Consider the following 20,681-nt stretch of genomic DNA (forward strand, 5'->3'; position numbering starts at 1 on the left):
CTCAACAATGTAAAGGTATAAACAAATATTAATCTTCTAATAAAAAGAAGAAATTTCCTAACATATAATATTTGCACTTTTAAATGCATGGTATCTTATTTATAAAATATCATTAAAAAATAATAATGATACTATACATATATCTAAAATTTAAAATTGAAGATTAAATAGAACTCAGCAAAAATTAAGATTTGATATAAACACAAAATACGTTAGTTCCAGAAGAAAATGATATGTATATCACATTCTGTGTTCTGGTACTCTGGCAGTAAATATAACAATTGATAATCTATCATTTTATTGTAACAATTCCAGATGTAATGTACATATAGAACAAAACAGAATAATATAACTAAATGGAAACAAACTATAACTCTTCCTTCTGTAACTACAGAATCTTATTCATATTGTTATAATTATTTTAAATTACTAATAATAACTATCAATAAGCTTTCAAAAATATTATACATATAAGACTGCACCATACCTACTGAAATGATTAAACTCATGGAAATCAATTATTTTTTATTGAATTACTTATTGCAATTGCATGCGGTAAAATGAAATTGCATAAGCTGTGGCTTTTTGTGGCAAGCTATTTATGTATTTATAAGTATGAGAATACCAACAAAGTTTTAATATTATTTACTTCTATAGTTAATTTTATGCCCTGTATATTGGCATTTTAAATGAACTACTAATGTCCATAGAATATTTGAAGTTTACTCTTTATTTTTTTTTATATTATTTGATGATAAAATTCTATGAGTATATGATAACTTAAATGATGAACATGTAATAGTTGCCAAGAGAGCAAGGAGATGTTATGAAAAATATATTTGGGTATAAAAACGAAACTACTTTACAAGTTCCATTGAAAGCAGGGTGTGACTTAAAAAAGAATACATATAGAATTGGATTAATAATATCATCGACAGGAAATAGCACGAAGTAGGAACAACCGATCAGCGTAGATCTGGATTATCGTTAACTTGCTTTTTAATACGTAATAATACTGTTGTGTACCACTGATCCAATCGTGAAATTGAATCATATTCCTTTACTGCTTCTGTAAAACCTTCGAGGTGTTGTTCCTCGAGGTGTTCTATTAATGTCTGAAATATAAATTAAGACACCTAGCATATTAAAGTATAATGTGTCTTCTTTAAATATACAATTTTTGTATATTTTGAGACTCTAATATTTTATATCTCATACCTTTATCAATTTGTACTCTCTAGAATCTTCAAATGCGGGATATTGCTCCTGATAACGTTCAATTGCATGTTGTGCATTCAGTACATCAACACATAAATGACACAGCGCTGCTCGGAAAAAGTATTCCTTCACACTATATTTTAATAGAGAACTTTCTAAAGATGCAGATGCAACCTGTAAAATAAAAAAAAACAGATCTTTATAAATCTTTCTTTCATTAATTAATTTAAATACTATTACTGAAGTATAACTTACTTGCTCATAAATTTGAATGGCCTTTTCATAATTTTCAAGTTGCGCAGCATACTGTGCAACTTTCAAAAGACATTTATTAGCAGAGGAATTACTTTCCTCTCCACGAAAATAGTCAGCAGCTTGCTCAAAATGATGAACTGCTCTTTCAAGGTCTACAGCTTCGCTTTCATACATCTCAGCTATACTCTGATGATGCTTAGCTGCCATTGTGAATCGACCCATGTCAGTATAAATTTCAATTGCCTTTAACAAGCAACTAATAGCCTCTATAAATATTTATGATAATAAATTTATTGCTGTAATTTATATTTTTTGGTTTTAAATATGTAGCAAACCCAAAAATATCATAGTACCATTTATATTGGATTTCTTGAAACAATTAGCAGCATCTACATAATTAGTAGCTGCATCATGGCGACTGCCTGCCTTAGCATGCAGATCTGCTGCTTCATAAAATGCACTCCCTGCGGAACTCCAATTTTTTGCCATCTTAAACATGTTTGCAGCTCGTTGATAACATTCTACTGCCTCTTCAATCTTTGATGATCCTCTATAATAAAAGAATTAAATGTATAAATAATTCAAAACGAATATCAATAAAAATTAATTTATTACTCAAAATAAACTGTATTCTGCCTGATTTATGAAACAAATATGAAAACAAAACCATAAGTCATCTAGTATTAAATACTGACATCTATCAGAAGTACAAAAATAATAAAAAGTAACATATAGAAATAAACACAAAAAAAATAAACAAGTAAAAAATGTATGTTTTTACATATTTCTCACATGGTATCCTTACTTTTGACACACTATCTAACTAGTAAAAATTGCTACATAGATATATACATATACACACACATACATACATATGCACATACATATAACTACATATATATATATGTATAAATGCGCAGAAATGGATTCTACTGAATGATAAAAAAAGGCTTACAAAGAACAAAACATCTTCATAAAGAAAATTATGGTAAATATCTTTATGGTGAATAGAGACAAATAAATAATGCGAATCAAGATTGCAGATTTAGTGGCGGACGAGTTCAAGTAAATCGATGTAGTAAACGTACCCAAATAGCGAACCAAAGAAACCCTTCGAAGATGTTAGTTTCTTCTCAGCTTCAACTAACAATTGCATTGCCTTCTGTTCGTTGTCAGCCATGGTTTCGTCAAATCTTGATACGTAATAATTTTAAAAATGTCTCAAATCATGAACTTCGCACGAAAGTTCACCTCCCATGAACCGACGTCACTAAAGTCAATGAAAGTGAATCAAGTGTCATCGGTGACAAGATTGCCAACATTTAAACACAAGCGATTTAAGCCTGGTTCATAACAGTTCGATACCTACCATTATAATTGGTTGTATCTTTCTATTTAATAATGTTTTCATGAATAAATATTAATGAAGTATTTTATTTATATTAATAGTTCTAATAGAAGTTACTCAAAATAGTTGCTTATTCAAAAAATAAATAACTGAAACAAGCTTAAGGCTAAATTAGATTTAAAATTAATTGTTATTATTTTAAATTTAAATATGGTTGGCAACAACGGCGCCAAAAGTTATTCTACGCTAATTCAAAAAGCAAGGTATTAAGGACAAAGATAGATTTCAATTTGATAAAACAGTATTTACAGATTAGTTTAAAATAGAAATTATAATGTCAGGTGTATATAAACAAGCACTGAAGTCTCTACAACCTGGTACGCAAAATGCCCTCGTAATTGGTATAATTGTGAACAGTTTTAATATGAAAACGATCGATGCTGCACGAACGAAATGTATGAATTTTATTTTTCCTTTAACTTATAGTGGGGATCAAGAAATTTCTATTTGTATAAAGAATATTTACAATTTATTCACGGATAAATTATTCAAATTAATTTCAGTTAATAACGTCAACCGTGGTGTGTGGACATTTACGTTACGTGACTCTGAAGAAGATTCCATAAATGTAACTGTGTGGGGCAGTACGCAATTTGTTACAAAATTATCTTCTACTTTTCATATCGGGAGCATAGGTTTGTAATAAGTTAAAAACTTTATGATACATATATAAATTCAAATATAAACATTTAATATTGAAATTGAATTTAAATATTTAAAATGAAATATTTAAATTTTAATTTATATTTGAACTGAATAAATCTACCCCAAAATAGTTGTTTCGTCCTTTTTGTTACTATTTCTATAAGCTTTGATCATTCTGTTATTTCTTAATTAGTACATATATATCAAGATAAGTTAGATTTAAAATTGAATAACGCGAAATGTTTGAAATGAAATTAACTTACAGTGGAAGTGATTAATCCGAAAGTGATAGAGCGGCGTTCAGAAGACAGAAATGAACTTTTTGTACCGTGGGTGTCCAGTTCATGTAGCTTGACAGTGAACGAGGGCAATGCATTAGTACAAATTCATGACGCACCAACACGTGCAAGATATGAATCTTTGCTGATGCTCCCGATTAAGAATCTGACCGGGTTGCGAACTCTGAAAAGCATTTTTGAGAACTTGGAAGCACTACGCGATCAATATGTCGACATCTTGGTGGTTGTTACCTTTGTATGTTTCAAATTTAAGAATCGTATGATATTAATGATATTTTAGATTTATTTATTACAAAATTATTTCAAAAATGAGAATAAAAAAATTTCCTTGCGGTAATTTATATAATTTCTGTAATAAATATATTATTAATTCCAATATTTGAGTTAGATTATGTAGTTTAAGATAAATTTGTTTATTATTCTTCTAATTAGAAAATAATATAAAATTCGTATTTAATAGATCAGTGATATACGAAATGTGATAACACGTGATGGAAGACGTATAAAATTCCGTAATTTCGAGGCAGTAGACGGATCCACAGACGAAATAACGTCCTTAATACTTTGGGAAAATGAATGGATCGAAAGGGCAGCATTATGGGAACCTAAACGCACTGTGCTTCTTCTTGTAGATTCTCGCATCGCTTTCGATAATTTCAGGAAAAAGACTGTTTTATCTACAGGTTACAATTCGAGAAATTAAAATAATAGGACAAATTTTTACATGATTTAAAGTTCTGACATTGTTGAATATTTATAGCTAGAAAAACTATGATTACTGAGAATCCTAATATACCGCAAAGCACCATCATAAGAAATGCAGTTCAATATTATGAGGATGACATTATCTCTGGAAACTTCGTTACACCAAATCGTAGGAACATGTATTAATGCTTTAGTTTTGCGATATATAACGTTTCATACTATTTTAATTTTATACAAAATTTATCGTAATATTACTTAAACTTTTGATCTTAAAAATCATAAAAACTTGATTTTTTGTTCTCTTATTTCGACAGCTAATACGATTACAACTGTAATGACTGTGCAAGAAATTTCTAATAAGCTCAACACAAAATTGAAACAAGGAGAAAGAATTCAATTTGCCACGATTTTACGGGCCTACGTAATGGATATAAATGTGGAAAACATAAGCTCTACAATATTATCTACCAGATGGTTAACTTTTTTTTTTCTCGATAACAATTAGTATATTTTAATAACCATTTACAATTCTTTATTTATTATAGCGCGCTATGCAAGAAAATCATTCCTGGTAATCGAGATTCGTGCATGAATCTTGAATGTCCTTCAGGCAACGGAACTCGTGTGCCTTTAAACATAATGAGCCTTAATTTAAAAGTGAATTTAAGAGATAATACGGGATATCTTATTGGTTGTCGATTATTTGGAGACATAGCTGAACGTGTTCTTGGTTGCACAGCTAATGATTTCCAAGTTATTAAAATGATTTTGAAGATTAGATTAATATATAATAATTAAATTTCAATTCAATTATTATTTCCTAAACTTCTAGGCCATGACGCTTCCTCAACGTGCTGAATTAAAATGGAAGTATGCATTGGAAAAATGCGAGATACGATTACACGTAGTCGGTCCATCGTCCACCTTCACGACTGCCGTATATAATATCGTATCGATTTGCCGAATCGAAGAAAATGAAGATGAAGACGAAGATACCCAGCTAATTAATAAAGACTTTGTTTCAACTGGCTATTAAATACAATTCTTTGTCGTCAGAATATCATCTTGAAATACTATAAAATATATTCGAATCAGTGATATACATATAATTTTATAACTTTATTGTACAGAAACATTTCTAATATAACTATATATTGTAGTGTAAAGTATAAAACAATAGATTTCTGAAAAGAAGATTAAATCATATTATTTTATTATCTAGATTTTGAGTATCTAGTTACTACACTCTAATTGGTCGTATTTAAATATCAAATCTTATAAACATCGTACAATGAAACATTGTCGCTTAAGTCTGTTTTCCGCAAATTTATTTCAATATTTCTCTAACTAATGTTTGTATAATCTTTTATAGGTACCTTAATAAGTAAAAATAAAATGGAAATAGAAGAATCAACAAAAGAAGATGTCGTTGAGGTTATTAGGGAAAGTTTAAGAGAATTAGTTCATAAAGAAAGAAAGGAAAATCGTACAAAATCGTTAAACAAAAACCGTGTGGGAAATATTGTAATGAATTCATCTTTTACACCTGAGTTTGTTATTGAAAAAGCAAAATCTCTCAAAAAGAAAGCACTAATAATTGAAGAGTATACACAGCTGCAAAATGCTCTTATTCAGGTTATAATTTAAAAATATATTTATATGTTACAATTACTTTGTCTATTAATACTTCTTCTTTTTTATTAGAATACGGAAAATGTCAATTCTTTCTTAAAAGTTGACAATGTCTTATTTGCTCTAGTGCGTGATTTATCTGGTAATGATCCAGCTGTACAGTTATGTGCTATTGGCTGTTCTTGTAATATAGCACTTGGAAATACTAAGGCATGTACTTCATTAACCAAAAGTATTGGGTCCTATCTTGTCACAGAATTAAATACTTTAAATTATCCTTTATTGGTAAGTTATTAAAAGATCAAAATATAGCTATATACGATAGTGAAGATAATATTAATCTTTTTACTAGGAAGTTTGTATATGGACAATAGGAAATTTGATTGCTGGAAGCAATAAAGCATTTGAAATTTTTCATGCTCAAGGATGTTTAAAATATATAATATCTCTAATGCACAACTGTGATAGTATAATTATGCCCGCAATAGCTTATACAGCTATGCAATATATACACATTGGTTTCCGATATATACAGTAACAACTATCTCTATTTATAATTGCTTTTAAAATATGTTTTAAAATATCTTACTAATTGTACAAATGTTTTTAGGGAAGATGAAATGATTGAACTTGTCACTGCTACTACAAAGAGGAATATTTCATTTGAAAATTCATATATTATTTGGTTGTTAGCTTTATTATCTTCACAAATATCTTGTAATAAATATTTATATAATACTATACCTATAATAGTAGATTATTTATATCAAAACGTTACAAACAACTTCACAGCTATCACAGAAGTATATGATTTTATTATTATTAATATATTATATTATTGCATTAAATTAGTATAAATTTCTTCTCTTTTTCTAGATCACTGCATGTATAAGAATATTGGCGAATACTGTTCAAGAGGCATCCGAACAAGTAGCAAAGCTTCTATTAGAGAATCCAAAATATTCACAATCGGATTTAGAGATATTGTTAAATAGATTGCTATCATGTCAGTATGTACATGTCAGAAAAGAAACACTGTGGTTAATAGGTAATAAAAACTTTATTATTATGTTATAAAATTAATCATTCCATAAATGTGAATAAAAATAAATACTTTTTTCAGGTAATCTTTATAATCACAATTCTGCTAATATTAAAAAAGTTATAAGAGACATTATTTCTCAATCATCATTCTTGAATCAAACAATTTTATCTACAATTCAGCAGTATCGGTAAATACAGATTTGATCAGTTGAACGAGAATATCGTGTAAGCTCTATAATTGCTGTATTTACATGTGTATAATATTAATAATAATTACAAATAATAAATCTCTCATTCTGATTTCATACTTTGTATTATTTGTATAAAAATATTAAAATTATCAATAACATTTTGCAATCTTGCATTCGTTTTAATAATTCGTTTTAACGGGAATAAATCGTCGTTTTAATTCTATGGAAGTTTGTTTGTCTTCTGGTATATCCTCAATGCAGGGCACTTTTATTACGTTAAAATATATATGACCCATGATGTGTGCTGTGGAATGTGTTGTTGCTTTCAAACAATGATATAGTGCCTCATCACATGCACAATGCGATCTAAAAAGGTAAGAACTAGGTTCATCTTTGTTACTACTCAACATAAAATTCTTGTATAAATATAATAAATTTAAACTTGTATAATAATTTCATACTTAGTATATATGGAATAATTGGTGAGATTATATCGCGTTTGTTGAGCTCGAACTTTTACAGGACAGAGATCATGGCTACGACAACATCTACAAAAATTAATTATTTTGAAAACATCACTGTTTAATTAAATATAATTTTCTAATGATGCTGGCTAATACAGCATGAACACTGACCTATCAATTTGAGCTTCCTGACCTAAATCGTGATAGTTTTCAGCGATGTCTCCCGCACCGCACCATTTTGTACCTATAACATCATCAAATGTGAATTATAATCACAACAGATGTGAATTATAATACGTCAAAAAAGTAAATAATAAGTATAAGAAATTACCTGGCAGAATGCCTGAGAAAAGAGACAACACACTACCCACTTCGCGATTGCCTTTACTCACAGTGTGGGACATTGATGTAGATAAACCATCGTGCTGTATTTTGTCTAGTAATTCACACTGTTGCATAAGCTTCGTCATCTGTTGAAACGATACTAGTTGCGGGTGTGTAATGGTTGATAAATTTCTCAAAACCTCATTGGCTTCTTTTGGTTCACTAAAAATATTTACATAATTTTTATATTCATATATAGATACTAGTTTGAAGCTAATTCAAAACACTTACTATACTTCGATCAAGTTGCAATTATGCAGTTCATTATTGGTTCCAAGATCCACTACTGCCACAGTCTGATCATAATAGTAAACGGCTCTGATTTCATTTCTATCAAACATAGTTTTTTGAATAATCCCATTTAGTCCTTTGAAGGTGTTTTTGAAGAAGGTCGGCTGCTGAACGCTGTTAGAGCTGATCATAACGATCAAGAACAATATCCAACCCGTGGAGCTCATTTCTGTCCTTTAAACCGTGTTAGATTAAGAATATTATCCTGTTCGCGCGATTATATTAATCGCATTCGTGTGGTTTTTACATGGAAAGTTGTTAAATCATCTATACAACGAAGGAAGGAAATAAATAGAATCGGTGCAGGGGAAATACGCGTTGCATTGTCGATTCGATCGCGGTGCGACTGGTCATGAATGGAATCGATCCTAGTTGTCTTGAATTCTGAATAAGAAATATTTCTATGATATTAATTTATTCAAGTTATTGCTATAAAACGCAATCGTAGACTTTCCCTCTATTTTCACGACTATGGGAAAAAGTTAGCATTGTTTGTGAAATATGAAAAATTAGCATTTAAGTTTCACTGACTTGTAGAGGAAACAAATACAAAAATATATGTGATTATTTTCGTTACCACACAATGCAAACATTTTCAAAGTGTAGTATTTGAAAGGAAAAAGTGTAGAAAAAGGAAATATTTAAAATAATTTATACCGAACAAGGATAATAATTTCTTACCAAAGAAAAATGAACGAATAAAGTGGAATATCATATAAAATAATCCATAATAAAATGATCGTAATCACGAAGAATTATATAAATCCCGGGCAAATCGCTGGAGGACTTATACATAAAACGGATAATGAATTTGTTCCAAAATATACTTACTTTCAATAGCATCGCTATATGCATTCATATTACAATATACAACATATTACACATTACTTTAGTTACTTAGATTTATACAATAAGTAAAAAATTTATCAACATCAAATGAAAAATGATCGTACCTGATCAGTCTTTTCTATTCTCCTCATTCTTACATGATGGTTACACTTTCAACATAAAGCGACAGGCACATTATGTGTACTGTCAGAATTTTTCACGCACAAATTATTCAAGTATAACGGCTTAAGATATTATAAATGATACGGTTAGCATATCTATAATTTACACAGTAGCGTTAAGAAATTGAATTTTGACGCCGGTCGCACTGATTGTATCAGGATTCATATAGAACTCGACAGTTTCTGAAGATCCCCCAGAGGAGTAGCTCCAAGTTGTGTTAGTGGAACAGGTGTGTGGTGGGTAGGGGAACGACATGTCCCCACTGCGACTTATCGATCTAGAGGCCTGGCAGGTATATACCTGTTGAGGCCCCTCCATTCTTCTTTCTTTATCAGCATGAGTTACAAGGTATCGGCTGATGGACAACGATAAGTGTAAATTGTACTTGTGGGGAACCCAGATTCGAAAAGACTAGGACGAAGAAAGTGGGACGAAGAATAGAGAATTCTCTGACTGGTAAACATGGCTAATTTCTACAGAATGTCTTCAGGAATCTAATAAATCTGCACGATTTTTGTTCAAATATCAACAAATCAGAAGATCGTCACTTTTCTAATGGACTTATTATTTTTAACTTTAATTATTTCACAAGTAGTTATGTGGTTATCAAAAGTAAGAAAACTTCGTTTATGTTACATATATTCTATTTATCTCAGTTACCCGTTAATTTCTATGTTTAGTTTAAAATTGAACGCGAGCTTAAAACTCTATTGATCGTAACATACTTATGAACACTGATAAACGCGATCAATTTACGAAGTCCTAAGATCAATGCGTGAATAATCAATACGTCAATATGCGGTAATTTCTATTTAAGATTGGCTCGACTTCAAGGGTTGCTGCTCGTGAGCGGTCGCGTTCGTCTTGGAAGCCGCGTTCACCGGGTACTGGTTTCCAATCCGAGTAGTGCTCAGTGTGATGCTAATAGGCGTAGCGTTCGAAAGTTGCTGCCGAACCGGACATTGTCGGTAACCTGGAATTGGGAATATACGAATACATTCAACAGAAACGTGAGCAACGGTCATGCTAATAAATTTGTTAATGACGATCTGGTTATCTTACATAGATTATACATTTTTCAGCTGTTGGTTTAATTGCTGAAGTTACATATGGTTAGTAAGTGTGTACGTAAAATAGACTACCAATAAATGAATTAAAAGATGTTTAAATAATAAAGGTATACACCTTGGACAACTGCAAAATTTAATCTTGCTAGCTAACATAAATCCAATAAATCTTGAGCATCTGCAATACTTAATTTTGTTGTTTCAAAATTATTTAGTTTTCGTTTTGAATATTAAAAAGAAAAATTATATACTTTTGTAAGATAACCTGTATGAATATTTGCATTATTTTATGATCACATGTGGTGCGCGATTTTATAATTATTGATATTTATTCGGTAAAAAGATTATCGAGGAGCGCAGTTCGAGACATGGGAAAATGTCTACCAGCGTGATGAGGACCGGAACAATGGCAGCAGATAGGATTGTTCCGAGGTCTGGGACAAAATTCGACGCTGTGCGGCTCTCCACATCGAACGCAACGAGGTAAATGTCTGCAGTTGGCAGCCATGTGCCAGAAACCCTGGCACCGATAACACTGCAGCACACCATCCCCTGTTTGAAAGTTGGATGCTTCAAGGAAATTGCTCACTATTCCCGTGCCTGCCTGCAATGGTCCACCAGCATTTCCGGTTCCTCCACGCCACCAACGCTCAGGAATGGCACTGAAACGAGCCGCACCGAAAAAGTCCAGTCCTTGGCGCAACAATAGCTCATAATGGCCAGCGTCTAGTACCTGAAAAAAAATATTTGAATGAATTTAAATTTAATTTTACCAATGCCCCAATTGAATCTATCTTTCCAATATTTTTTCAGATGTTTATAAGAAAAACTATTAAGGTCGAAAAATTATTCGATCTTTTGTTTATTTAAACATTTATTTAATTAAAAAAAAAAGATGTAGTTTAACTCACATGATGGTTACTTTACAGATCATAATCAAACAACGTCACATTGACTTTTAAATTAACCAAATTATCATGCGATACTGGGAATTACGATTACAACGCTTTTGACATAAACCTATTTATCTTTTTCTTTCTCTCTTTATCATCGTTTCGTCAGTGGTTTCTTGGCAGTTACCTCGACACGTATATATTGTCGCCAACGTTCAACACTTCCTGTTGCAATTCCCTGCTTCGCCAATGCTGAGTTGATATCTTGTAGAGGAATGGCCCAAGGTACGTCACGAAGAAGAACTGCCTGTCTATAACGAGAATCCTTCGCCGAGAATCGAGCCACCTGTTTGAAAAAAATGTTATAAAATTTTAAAAAATGAAGAGAGTAAAAAATGGAGAAAAAATATATAACAAATAAGAAAATAAAAATAAATATACAAATACAATATTCGTGATAACATTCTTTAAATGATCAGTAATTTAATGCGTTACATGGTACAAATGCTGTTATCTCACTTTCTTGCATAAAAAAAAATGCAAGGAGGAATGCGACAGATTATGGTGCGAAGCAATGATTATGTAGGCAATAATGATATATTCGATTTAGTATTAAATGTGAACATTCATTAGTTACATTTTAAGTAAACACGATACAAAATTGCAACATATTTTAGAATTATTTACTGAGAAAATTATCAGAATTTTAAGCTCATATATATATTTATCTTTGTACAAAAAATTCCAGTCCAAATGAAATGATATTTAATATGTTTTCTACTCACGTTTCATACCCGAGTTTTACAATATACGTGTGATACCAACTCAGATTTTGAAAATAAATTAAAATTATATGAAATTTTAAGGATCTTTTATAATCCGTGTATATAATCCACATATGGTGTGTATATAATGTTTGACAACATAAAACATAAATTTTATCTGAAAGTGATTCGGTGATATGTAATAGAAATTTAATTAGTAAGAAATATGTTAAATGGCATACATTATTAATTAATTAAAATGTGATTTAAATATGCTATGTATGTAATTTTAAATGCTATTTAAATAAGATTATCGCAAATTGATGATATGATAGAATAAAAAATTAGCATAAATAAGAAAAGGTAAATACTTGTACGGGTCCTTCAAAAATGCGCGCCAAATCACCACGCTGTAATAGTTTCTCAGCATCAGCTTCGCGTGTGAATGCTGCAATTAGGCCACAAGGTGTTTCAGACACGTGCCAGGCTGCTAAGGGGTCGGACGCGCGTATTACCTCTTCTAAGTTGGAACGTAGTAACTCGCCACCTGGCATAACTTATTCGTCAAGTCTAACGAGTTCGAAACATTTACTGTCAAGAGGAACTAATAATGAAAGACATCTTCTGTTGTAAAAACAGAATATTTCTCAAGTACGAGGAAGGAAAAACTTTCCTAACCGACATAGTGATGTAACAAAATGCCGATTACATAATTCAAGCTATCGTATCAAGAAGGAAAGGCACACGAGTTTTAGGTCTGTTCTATCTTGCAAATGTACACGAAATCATTTATGCAAACGGAGAATTTGATAAATAAAGAAGTAGGCAATTTGCCACCTTGTATTCCTTGTACTTGGCCTTGCGGCCCAACGGCACGCGAAATGTAAAGAGAGCACGTAAACTCTTCTTGACAAGAAGCACGTGCTCGATCATTATGGACGTCAGCTGATGAGGTATTCGATCCCGCGACCGCAGTCTGCATCATTTTCTCGGACTTTTTATTCTCCTGAAGGCATTCCTCCTCCATCCTGTGCACTTTGTGCACAATCAAACGTACCCCTAAAATAAAATTATTGAAAATTTATTTGTTTTGTAGTATTAACAAATAACTAGAATTCTTCTTTAAATTTAATAGATTATTTCAAAATGTTCAGATTTCTAATTAAAAATTATGATATATCCTCTTCTAAAATGTGTCAAAGCTTATTGCTTTAACAAATATAATTTTAAAACTTTACATGATAGTTCTATAGATGAACGCAATGCACGCACATAGATGGTATGGCTAGAAACGTATCCGACAACACGTGTATAAAAACAACTTTACCGGCAGATTTGCGCGCGATTGCCAACCAATATCGAGCAATATGTTAGTTATTGATAATGAAATTGAGTATATAAGTATTCGATGGAACACAAGGTTATAATTACATATTTCTCAATATGCAAACATGATTTAAATATACGAAGTTGTAGAAAAGAACTAAAAGGTTAATTTGAGCTCAAGTTCGTTTGTTTGCCATATCGATACACTCGTCCAATACGGGACATCCAATTCATAATGTGATCAAAAGCATACGATTTGACATTCAAACTTTCACAATCGGTGGCAGTACGCGTACCAATTTCCTTTCACCTGCACGTTCAGTTTATCGCTTTTTAGCTACTTTATATCGTGCCAAAAATTACGATGACGTTGAATCACCTTAGACGTTTTTTCCGTTGGTCGTATTTTCGGAAAAGGAAACCCGGGCCAAAGAAGACATGGCCCAATGCTGGCGCCATTAATCAGCCTCTTTCACGATCACAACAATATCGATTCTCTTTTTTCTGAACTATGTATATCTACTATCGCTTTTTTGATGTGAAAGTTTAATCTATGCTTTGATTACACTTTAATTTTACAATTCAATTTTGAAATTCACTATATGCTGTCTCTATTAATACCTAACATCATGTAATAGGTGTATCTTAGTATCATAAAAAAGAAATATCGATTTGTAATATCAATTTGGAATAAAAATTTAGTATTATTAAATCGGAAAGTACATTAGTTTTTACTGTCAAAGATTCAGCATTTCATGCAATAACAATTCTCGAAAAAACTCCATTTTTGTTTGACGAATTCATTTCCAGAGGAGTTCATGAAATTATTGTAGCAACAAGTGTAAAAGAAAAAGAATTCGCGCTCGTATCTTTTGTGCTAGATACTTACTTTTACCATCATTCTAAGTGGGGGTTGTCGCTGGTGGTTGGATGGCGGAGCATTACGGTAGCATATGCGCATGACAACGTGACAGCAATTATTGTGGCTGTGTGCGCATTCGTGATTACCGAAGGCCTCTAGGAAAATGGCCGAAACACGTAATCCACCGGTGTTTTCCCCAAAAACTCTTTACCAATTAAGTGTATTGGCGGTTGCAAACAAGTTTCTAAACTTGAGGAAGTATCTTCCCGATCTACCAAACGATGTGTTGTTCGATGTTTATTATCAGGTAAACGTCAAAACATTTTGTCGATTTGAATGCTCTTACTCAGTGATAAACGTATATTTTTTTTCTATCTTTACTATAACTTTTTCTTACATCAGAATTGTTATCTAAGATGAACAATACGTTATTTTCATGAATTTCATTCGACATTTCAATATTCATTAAATAATGTTGTGTATTCGATCGATACGTTCGCACAATCATAACATTGTATTATGACAGCTATACTTATTTACTAAAAATGTATTTTGGCATTGCGTATGGCGATAACGAATTAGCTCGTGTTTGTGAGAAATGGCAATAAGTAAATTTAGATGATTTAATAAAGAGTTATGGAAATGATACGTGTCATATGTTTAACCTGTACTTTTGATACTTTACTTTTGTATTTTGCATGTATTTACAATGCAATGTAATGATTCATAAAATAATGTGCTGATTTGTGAAGTACGAATAATAATTTGCTTGTAAATTTGAACCAATTTTCTCGAATCAACTTTTTCCGTCGATTTCGTGGTGAACATTGTTTTGGGCACGAGTCACGTAAAAATATATTTTGACAAGTTCAAAAAATTAATCAATTTATCTTTTTCGTTTGAGAATTTTTATTAATAATATGATAAAGCAATATTTTCAGCAATATACATAAGTTTTATTTCTGATTAAATATCTATAATTTGTTGGTTAATGTCATTAAATAAATTTATTATAAATTTTCTAGTCTGCATTTGTTATCTATTTAATGTTATAAATATATACAATAATTATAATTTATTAAAGAAAATAATGTATTAGATATTTCGTTTTTACAGTTGTATAAAGAAAAAAGATTATGTTCATTGGGAATTGAGTTCAGTAATCTAGAGATTTTTTCTAAGATGTTAACAGTCACTAGTCGCCGTGTACATTTACTACAAAGTTTTCAGGTAATTATTCATTCTTGTCAAGAAAATAAATTAATAATACGTACAAATGTTTTTGTATGCAATTACTTTTCTATTTTATTGATTTTTCAGAGCCTTATAGATCATGGAATACGAGTTGAAGAAGAATTAAGTATGAGATATGCAGTATGCTACCTTAATGTTAGTGAGAATCCAGCTGCTGAAGAAAAATTAATAAATCTAGGTCTAAGAATTGGTGGATTTTTCAGTGATGCTGGTTGGTATGCAAAAAGTGAACAGGTGTTGCTAGCATGTAAACAATTATGTCTTGCAAATAATTCTACACCTCAGAATTGGTGTAGAACATTAGAATGTTGTCGAAAGTAAGATATGTTTGGTAATTTAATGTTTAATTTATTTCCAATAGATTTATATAAATTGATAATAAGTATCTAAAAAATTTAGACTTTTACATGTACAAGCGGCATATTGTGAATTTTTACAAGCAGCAAAGACACACCAACTTGCTGTAGAGTTGATAAAGCAATTGAAAGAGGCAGGATATAATGACTATAATTATGCTGTTATATATACTGAGTTTAGTATATTTTTCTACATGAAAAGCGAGTATGATGAAGCTTATAGGTATGCACCTCATTAGAGTTTTATGAACTTTGTCATTTATCAAGTATACTAATTACATATTATTTAGATGGAGTATAGAAGCACTTAAACAACTGAAATGTACGTTGTCTGCTCGTGTCACTGTTGATGTTTTAAGACAGTCAGCAAAATCGTGTTTATTAAAACGTGAATTTCAGAGAGCAGGTCTCTTAATCAGACAAGCTGTATATCTTGCTAAAAAAGTATTTGGAGTAGATCATCCAGTATATAGTAATGTCCTTATTGATTATGGATTTTACTGGTTAAATTTTGACAACATAATCAACAGTGTAAATCTTTATAAGGTATGTATGTTCTTAACATACATACAATATGACTATCTGAAAATTCATAGTTGCTTGTAATTATATAACTTGTATTATTAACTTTTTTTCTTTTTCTAGGATGCATTAGCTATTAGAACAGAAATATTTGGAAAAATGAATTTACATGTTGCATTGGCATACGAGGATTTAGCTTATGCTCTTTATGTATATGAATATAAATCTGGTGAATTCCCAGAAGCAAGGTAAATGATTCTATAACTTATCACTCTTATAAATTTTAAAAAGTCATACAATTTTGTTTCACTTTAAATGAACAGTGTTCACATTGAGAAAGCAATAGACATAATGTTAAACCTTTTACATGGGGATCATTTGTTGTTAGCGAGCGCAAAAAGAATAAATGCATTAATTCTCGAAGAAATAGCACTAGATAGTACATCGTCGCCATTATCGAAACAAAATCTGCTATTCAAGGCTGAATGCCTTCATTTATCTGCTTTAAAATCGGCAAAAGAGGCATTTGGCGAAAGAAACGTGCAAACAGCGAAGCATTATGGAAATTTGGGTCGTGTATATCAAAGCATGGGGAAATGTAAGGTACATATACCACGTAAATGTGTGCACTAAATATTTAAAATATTAGTATTGTATTTGCGTTGCCAATTCCAGGAAGCTGAAGCAATGCATCTTAAAGCTATACGTATTAAGGAAGAGTTATTAGGACCCGACGATCATGAAGTTGGATTAAGTATAGGACATTTAGCTTCGTTATATAATTACCATATGAACCAATACAAAGACGCTGAGAAGCTCTACTATAGAAGCATCGAGATTAGTGAGTATATCATACTATAATAATTTTTTCAAACTTACAGTCTTATTTTATAACTAAATTTACTAAATTTTATTGCACAAGGTTTGAAATTATTCGGTAAAAGCTACAGTGGCCTAGAATATGATTATCACGGACTGTTGAACGTTTATACAAAACTAAACGAATATGACAAAGTTCTAGAATATGCAACAATATTGAACAATTGGAAAATGTTAAGAGATGAACATTTGGAATCGGAAGAACCAACAATCGATCCTAAAAGACGACCACAACCAATCGAGGAAGTAATTGAGACATTCTTTTTTATGTAATATAGCTGTATATTAATGTTTTAATAATCATTATCTCGCCGATTGACATATAACTAATTCCAATTTTATTGGAGTAACTCGGGCCAAAGTATGAATGAAATCACGAGTTACGTTATATGACCTAGGGTATCGTAAATCATATATTTTTGGCTGTATCATTAAGGTTTTTCAAACATAGTCACATGAAGTTCATGTTTCTTCTTCGTACCTCACAATTTTTTACATATTAATTACTTTCAACAGAAAGTAACGACTAGTTTTAGACAAAAATCAATAATATTTGAAGCAAAATGTTTTTGCGCCTTAATCAATTATTAGAAGCATTTAGAACATGTTTGTCATTATAAGATTCGTACACGTTTTATATATATTATATTCTGCCAATATTCCCACAACACAAGAAACCGACTTAATTATTTTTATCGTTGGCGATACCATCCTATCTACACACGAAAATTTAAAAATCGCACACTCCATGTTACAACAGCATATCTTACAAATTGAACAGTGGTTAAGAATATGAAAAATAGAAGTGAACGCGGACAAGTGTAAGTACATAACATTCATCCTAAGGAAAGGTATTATCCAGTTACACTAAACAACACTATTGCTCCACAAACCAAAATAGTTAAGTATTTAGACATGCATCTGATTTCATGGCTCACAAGGAAACACCACATACGAACAAAAATAAATCAGATCCGCATTATAAGCAAAGACATGTTTTGGCTTACTAGTAAACAATCCAAACTAAATCCAGGCAACAAACTATTAATTTATAAAACCATCATTAAACTGATCTGGACCTATGGGATTTAGCTATGGGACATGGTAGCTAAGATCCATACAATAAAATTAGAATCAGTGCAATCCATCTTAGAACTGTAATCAATGCACTATGGTATACGTAACAACAAAATATGCAAAAATTTTCAGATCACATCAGTAGGAGAAGAAATTGAACGTCTGTGCAGCAAATATAAAATACTTGTAATTATTGTATAGGTGCTTATTATTGAGAAAGCATTTACGTGTTACATACAAAAATTGCTAAATTGATTTACTGAATGTCCTAGGAAAAATTATAAAGTACTCTCTTGAAGAAAAAAAAAAGAAAAAGGAAAAACATTTTCATTGATCGACAAAATGCGAAAAAAAGAATCACAGATACTACTTGATTTATCAAATAATTATACTTGTAATTATTTTTATAAATTTTAATTGTATTTTTTATTCACAAATTTTGTGAAATCAAATATGTGATATGTAATGTACCGTTACTTTTTATTGAATATTTTGTTCCTATACAAACATTGTAATAAATAATGAATCTAGATAAATTTCTTGGATTTCAGAATAATAAGTTAAAAAACAATATAACAGGAGTATGTACAGATTTAAACTTTTAAAATAAACGTAGATATTATGAACTCTTTTCTTTTCCCTTTCAACATAAAAATATAAGATTGGTAATTTGAAACTACCCAATAAATGGCATTAAATGAAATATATAACATACTTCTATACAAGACTTATTTTAATAATATCAATAACAAGATAGTAGATAAATATTCATAAATTCTTGAATAACACATACATTCAAAAGCTTTAATCTTTTAAATTACAATAAACATTAAGTAGTACATAATTTGTATTTACACAATATTTATTTTATCACTCCAGTTGTCAGGTAATAGGAATCGTTATCTAGCCCTTTCTCGTACTAACAGCATCTCTACATCTTTCTAAAAGTTGTTAAAATGGAATTTATTACTTAAATTAATTGTATCCTTAAATTTAACTCATGCCTTTCTAAAATTTATTGATGTATTAAATTACCAAATTGATATTGCACATCTTGTTGGACTGATTTTTTTAAGAATATTTAATCAGGTGTATGTGGTGGTTCTTGGCTAAAATAAGGTGCTGTATCTTGTACCAATAAAGTATGGCAAACATCACAGACTCTGGATGGTCTTTGTTTCGGTCCACTTTTCACAACATGTGAAAGGCAAGACTGACAAAATATATGGCCACAATGACGACAATGCACCTGTACAAAAAAATTTTTATCAATATACACAAACTATAAATATAAGCCATCTAGATTTACAAATATTTATTATCATTACTTTTTTCTTTGTAACTGTGAAAGTAGTATGACAGCTAGGACATTCTTCTATGTCCTCTTCATGTTGCCACCTTACTTCACTACCAGCTTGCCTAATTCTTTCTAATTGTACCTATAATGAATAAGTTTAAATAAATAAATATATTTATCATTTGAATTTGTCTTTACTGCTTATTGTACCTGCAGCGATTGCGATAATCTAACGAAGTCTTTCTGAACTGCTTCACTAGTATCTAACTCTTGTTGAAGACTTGTAACTCTTTGCCGTAATTCAGTCACCTTTAATTCAGCTTGTTTATTTTCTTTTAAAACAACATCTAACTGTTTCTCTAAACGCTCAAGTTTCTCCTCCCTTTCGGCAAGAGATCGATGGTCTCGTACATATTTATCTAACTGTGCTCTATAAAATATTGATACTAAAACTACAAGAACTTACACTTAGCAAAAATTAGGACATTAAAAAATTAAATTAGTATTACCTTAATCCACTAATTTCATTTTTTAATACCAATATTTCTTGTTCCTTTACTCTACTTTCCTGTTCCATTTGTTCATGGAGCAAGGTTACTTCATATCGTAATGTCTCTTCTTTTTCTTGCGCAACTTCTTGAGCAACCTTGGCGATGATTAAATCTTCCCGTATTTTTAAAAGGCTAATATGTAATTCTTCAACATTGTTTGGCATATTGATACTTTCACTCTGTAATTGCTGGGAATGCTTGCTATGTTTACCAACAAGATTTTCATTTTCCTTTTGCAGTCTGCAAAGATTCGACTAGATTTTTAATAAAATTTTGTCAGGAATGC

The 20,681-nt window shown here is 30.7% G+C and overlaps 7 protein-coding genes across 9 annotated transcripts in view; 3 read left to right on the forward strand and 4 right to left on the reverse strand.

Annotated features, from left to right (window-relative positions):
- Positions 1–699: 699 nt before the first annotated feature.
- alphaSnap (Alpha-soluble NSF attachment protein) lies at positions 700–2,753 on the reverse strand. Its single transcript, XM_017905330.1, has 5 exons — positions 2,562–2,753; positions 1,827–2,023; positions 1,474–1,739; positions 1,219–1,392; positions 700–1,115 (listed from the first exon to the last, which is right to left on the reverse strand). The coding sequence occupies exons 1-5, from the start codon at positions 2,651–2,653 to the stop codon at positions 966–968; spliced, it is 879 nt and encodes a 292-aa protein (XP_017760819.1). The 5' UTR covers positions 2,654–2,753; the 3' UTR covers positions 700–965.
- Positions 2,754–3,155: 402 nt separating this feature from the next.
- Positions 3,156–5,566, forward strand: hdm (meiosis specific with OB domains hold'em). The gene is made up of 8 exons (XM_017905197.1): positions 3,156–3,276; positions 3,385–3,516; positions 3,792–4,060; positions 4,286–4,508; positions 4,586–4,699; positions 4,845–5,004; positions 5,076–5,283; positions 5,363–5,566. The coding sequence occupies exons 1-8, from the start codon at positions 3,156–3,158 to the stop codon at positions 5,564–5,566; spliced, it is 1,431 nt and encodes a 476-aa protein (XP_017760686.1).
- A 290-nt stretch (positions 5,567–5,856) lies between these two features.
- LOC108551310 (uncharacterized) lies at positions 5,857–7,398 on the forward strand. The gene is made up of 6 exons (XM_017905434.1): positions 5,857–6,165; positions 6,235–6,447; positions 6,515–6,696; positions 6,773–6,965; positions 7,039–7,210; positions 7,286–7,398. Exons 1-6 carry the CDS (start codon positions 5,926–5,928, stop codon positions 7,396–7,398), a joined length of 1,113 nt encoding a protein of 370 aa, XP_017760923.1. The 5' UTR covers positions 5,857–5,925.
- Positions 7,399–7,576: 178 nt separating this feature from the next.
- On the reverse strand, positions 7,577–9,500 carry LOC108551313 (uncharacterized). The gene is made up of 6 exons (XM_017905437.1): positions 9,490–9,500; positions 8,477–8,710; positions 8,193–8,407; positions 8,033–8,105; positions 7,859–7,945; positions 7,577–7,763 (listed from the first exon to the last, which is right to left on the reverse strand). The coding sequence occupies exons 2-6, from the start codon at positions 8,701–8,703 to the stop codon at positions 7,577–7,579; spliced, it is 789 nt and encodes a 262-aa protein (XP_017760926.1). The 5' UTR covers positions 8,704–8,710; positions 9,490–9,500.
- A 713-nt stretch (positions 9,501–10,213) lies between these two features.
- Positions 10,214–14,571, reverse strand: LOC108551311 (uncharacterized). 2 transcript variants are annotated; one of them, XM_017905435.1, is made up of 6 exons: positions 14,487–14,571; positions 13,109–13,330; positions 12,643–12,818; positions 11,695–11,853; positions 10,999–11,347; positions 10,214–10,520 (listed from the first exon to the last, which is right to left on the reverse strand). In XM_017905435.1, the coding sequence occupies exons 2-6, from the start codon at positions 13,296–13,298 to the stop codon at positions 10,360–10,362; spliced, it is 1,035 nt and encodes a 344-aa protein (XP_017760924.1). In that variant the 5' UTR covers positions 13,299–13,330; positions 14,487–14,571; the 3' UTR covers positions 10,214–10,359. The 2 variants fall into 2 exon arrangements, with proteins under 2 accessions (XP_017760924.1, XP_017760925.1); XM_017905436.1 differs by lacking the exon at positions 14,487–14,571 and having other exon boundaries at positions 12,643–12,841; positions 13,109–13,129.
- Pat1 (Protein interacting with APP tail-1) lies at positions 14,536–18,685 on the forward strand. The gene is made up of 9 exons (XM_017905433.1): positions 14,536–14,766; positions 15,576–15,689; positions 15,780–16,030; positions 16,113–16,292; positions 16,360–16,615; positions 16,715–16,839; positions 16,915–17,194; positions 17,267–17,432; positions 17,514–18,685. The coding sequence occupies exons 1-9, from the start codon at positions 14,623–14,625 to the stop codon at positions 17,741–17,743; spliced, it is 1,746 nt and encodes a 581-aa protein (XP_017760922.1). The 5' UTR covers positions 14,536–14,622; the 3' UTR covers positions 17,744–18,685.
- Positions 18,686–19,349: 664 nt separating this feature from the next.
- The window catches only part of Rbpn-5 (Rab GTPase-binding effector protein rabaptin-5), a 3,418-nt gene continuing 2,086 nt past the window's right edge, over positions 19,350–20,681 (reverse strand). For both annotated transcript variants that reach the window (XM_017905286.1, XM_017905285.1), the window contains exons 5-9: positions 20,354–20,635; positions 20,055–20,274; positions 19,876–19,986; positions 19,583–19,796; positions 19,350–19,488 (exon numbers count right to left, since the gene is read on the reverse strand). In XM_017905286.1, coding sequence (XP_017760775.1) covers positions 19,629–19,796; positions 19,876–19,986; positions 20,055–20,274; positions 20,354–20,635 — 781 coding nt within the window. In that variant the 3' untranslated portion in view covers positions 19,350–19,488; positions 19,583–19,628. The remainder of the gene's footprint in view (positions 19,489–19,582; positions 19,797–19,875; positions 19,987–20,054; positions 20,275–20,353; positions 20,636–20,681) is intronic.

This window comes from Eufriesea mexicana, unplaced genomic scaffold (assembly GCF_001483705.2).
Source record: "Eufriesea mexicana isolate 0111107269 unplaced genomic scaffold, ASM148370v2 scaffold3780, whole genome shotgun sequence".
Lineage (NCBI taxonomy): Eukaryota > Metazoa > Arthropoda > Insecta > Hymenoptera > Apidae > Eufriesea > Eufriesea mexicana.